General features: G+C 55.8%; 1 protein-coding gene across 1 annotated transcript in view; it reads right to left on the minus strand.

The window, feature by feature from the left end:
* Positions 1-2,650, minus strand: part of CROCC (ciliary rootlet coiled-coil, rootletin) — a 36,412-nt gene that overhangs the window by 22,959 nt on the left and 10,803 nt on the right. The window contains 3 exon segments of the mRNA XM_006914318.3: positions 1-93; positions 1,568-1,767; positions 2,541-2,650. The exon segment at positions 1-93 is cut by the window's left edge and continues 75 nt beyond it; the exon segment at positions 2,541-2,650 is cut by the window's right edge and continues 26 nt beyond it. Coding sequence (XP_006914380.1) covers positions 1-93; positions 1,568-1,767; positions 2,541-2,650 — 403 coding nt within the window.

Here is a 2,650-nt window from a genome sequence, read left to right on the forward strand (position 1 = left end):
TCCTGCGTCACCTGCAGCCTCTCCCGCTCCTGCCGTAGCTCCTCAGCCTGCTGCTGGGCTGCCTGCAGACTGTGGGCCAGGCTGTCCTTCTCCCTGCAGGACGGGGAAGGGGCGCTGAAGGGGATGCTGGGGGCTGCTCCCACCAGGGAATATGCCCCTGCTGTCATCCTAGGTGGGAGCCATAGCCTCTGTCCTCTAAGACACCTGCTCCAGGAAGCCCTCCCTGACCCTGACCATGGCCAACTCATTTCATCCACATCTCCCAGGAGCTGACTCTTCCCAGCAGAGGGAACCTGCCTTTCTTTCTCTCCCAACCTGGGCGCTTGGAGGCCCAGTGGAACAGATGGAGACACTGGCATTGTCTCCAGTGTGCCACCAGGTTGAAGAGGCCAGGCAAGGCTCCTGGGACATGTGGGAAATTTTGTTGCCAACTCTGCTAGTCCATGTGACCGGGAAATGCCGTTACAGCAGCCCCTGCCCCTCAACTCTGGGAGGCCAAACACGGCTGGGTCTGTCCAGATTCCTTGGCTTCCTGCTGCAAAAGCCAGCAGCACATGGTGGCCAGGGCAGGACAGGGAGGAGGCAGCAACTGGGAACTCTGATGCTTTGCAGAGCGTTGTCATTTTCCCAACTCCAGCAGCCACCAGCAATGGACTGGGTGGGGGTGTCTGTAATGCCTCCTTCCAAGCCAGCTGGGGTTTCCAGCTCAGGCTTAGGGCTGACTGCTGTCATATCTCCTACTGCTCTGCCTCTTCATTCGAAGTGGCAACCCATAAGCATTCTAGATACGAAGACTGGCTGTAGGTGGGAAAAAGCATACAATACGCTATTAAGTAAAAATAGCAGAATGGACAATGAGGTGTTTGTTCGCTGTGAATACAACTATATAAAAAGCCCTTCTCCCTCTAAGGCATGGGAAGCACTGGTTTTGCTATCGGATGGACCTGAATTCCAATTCCTACCCCTGGCCACATCGCTCTGTGAGCCTGGACCAGCCTCTCAACCTCAGGACAGTAACGGTTCTGAGTCTGGTGGGAAGATTAACTGAGATAATACATGTAAAGTATTTAGCAATGAGCCTGGCACACAGTAGGTGTACAAGAAACATTCGCTACCTCGTTGTCAGGAAACACAAACGGAAGCTAAATCAACGCATTAACAGTGGTTAGGATGGGCGGGTGAGGCTGTGAGAAGGTCCCGCTTTTTTACTTGCCCTCCATTTTTCAAACTTATTATTAAGAGAAACAACAAGAAACAACAACAACAAAAGTCAAAAAATAACCAGGCAGTTGAGAGTGGGTAATTTCTTTTCTCAAAAACTTTTAAGAAATAGTCTGAAGTAAGCGCACTGTCAACCGAACTCTTTGAGATGAGCACTTGAAATGTGGCTAGTGTAACCGAGGAACTGAATTTTCAGTTTTTAAAATGTTTAACTGATTTAAACTTTAACAGACACACATGGCTAGTTAGGACCATACTAGTGCAGATCCCCATGCTCACAGCTCGGGCTGGCATTAGGCCCAGACACTGATTCTTCTCAGCGCCCCCACTCTGACCTCCCGGGCACCTGCTCAGGAGGTCAATGCTGCTCCGCAGACGCTGGGCCTCGCGCTGGGCATCCTCCTGGGCCTGAGTGGCCTCATCGGTCTTGTCCCGCAGACGCTGCAGCTGTTCCTCTAGGGCACGGCGCTCACCCTCACTGTCACTAAGCTGCTTCCGCAGCGTACCCAGAAGGTCCTGGCTGGCCTCATAGCGCCCGCGCATGTCCTGTGGCACAGGAATCACTGAGTCTGGGGGAGCCCTAAGCAGCCCCCAGAGTCCCCCGGCTACTCTCTGCTGGTTCTAGGGATGTATACCAGGCTGCTCTGTGGCCTAGGTCTGGGGCAGGACACTGGGACCAAACCCCCAGACTGCGTTTCCACACCCCTCACCATCCTTCTGAGCTCTCTGCCAGGGCTCTGAGCCTCCATCTCCTGGGGTCCCTGGCAACCCCAATCTAAGCCCCAGGATGCCAGACAAATCACCAAGCGCACTCCCTCTCCTGGGTTCTAACCCCGGGGCTCCTCCCCTTTGCATCCTGGTTCTGATTCTAACCCCCCCGGACTCCTCTCTGCCCCTAGTTCCCAAGCTCCTCTCATCCTAGGCAGACTCCTCCTCTCAGGCCTTTTCCCAGGGTTCTAGTTCTGTCAGTCCTGTCAGGGAACCTCGTCCTCCTTTCTATACCAAGCTCCTCCCTTCCCAGACTCCGCCACCAGCTACCCAAGCACCTCCCACTCAGCTCAGATTCGCCCCAGAGCTCTCAGCCACCTCCATGGATTCTAAGTTGCCCGTTCTCAGGGCTGACTCCACCCTGGGATGCTCGAGCTCCTTCCCCCAGACCCTGTCTCCGCTCCTAGGACCCTGGTTCCACGACTGTGCTGCCCAAGCCCCTCCCCAGGACTTTGGCTCCACCCTAGGATGCTCAGGCCCTGCCCCAGAACTCTGGCACCTCCCCTACGCTGTCCAAGACCCTCCCCCAGAGCAATCTCATCCCTTCCTACCTGGAGCTGCAGCTGGCGCTTATGCAGGGCAGAATGGATCAGGGCAAGCATGGAGGAGTCTGAGCAGGCCGGGGACGGACCTCGGCGTGGGGAACGGCCGCGGCCGGGTG

This window comes from Pteropus alecto, unplaced genomic scaffold (genome assembly GCF_000325575.1).
Source record: "Pteropus alecto unplaced genomic scaffold, ASM32557v1 scaffold125, whole genome shotgun sequence".
Classification (NCBI taxonomy): domain Eukaryota; kingdom Metazoa; phylum Chordata; class Mammalia; order Chiroptera; family Pteropodidae; genus Pteropus; species Pteropus alecto.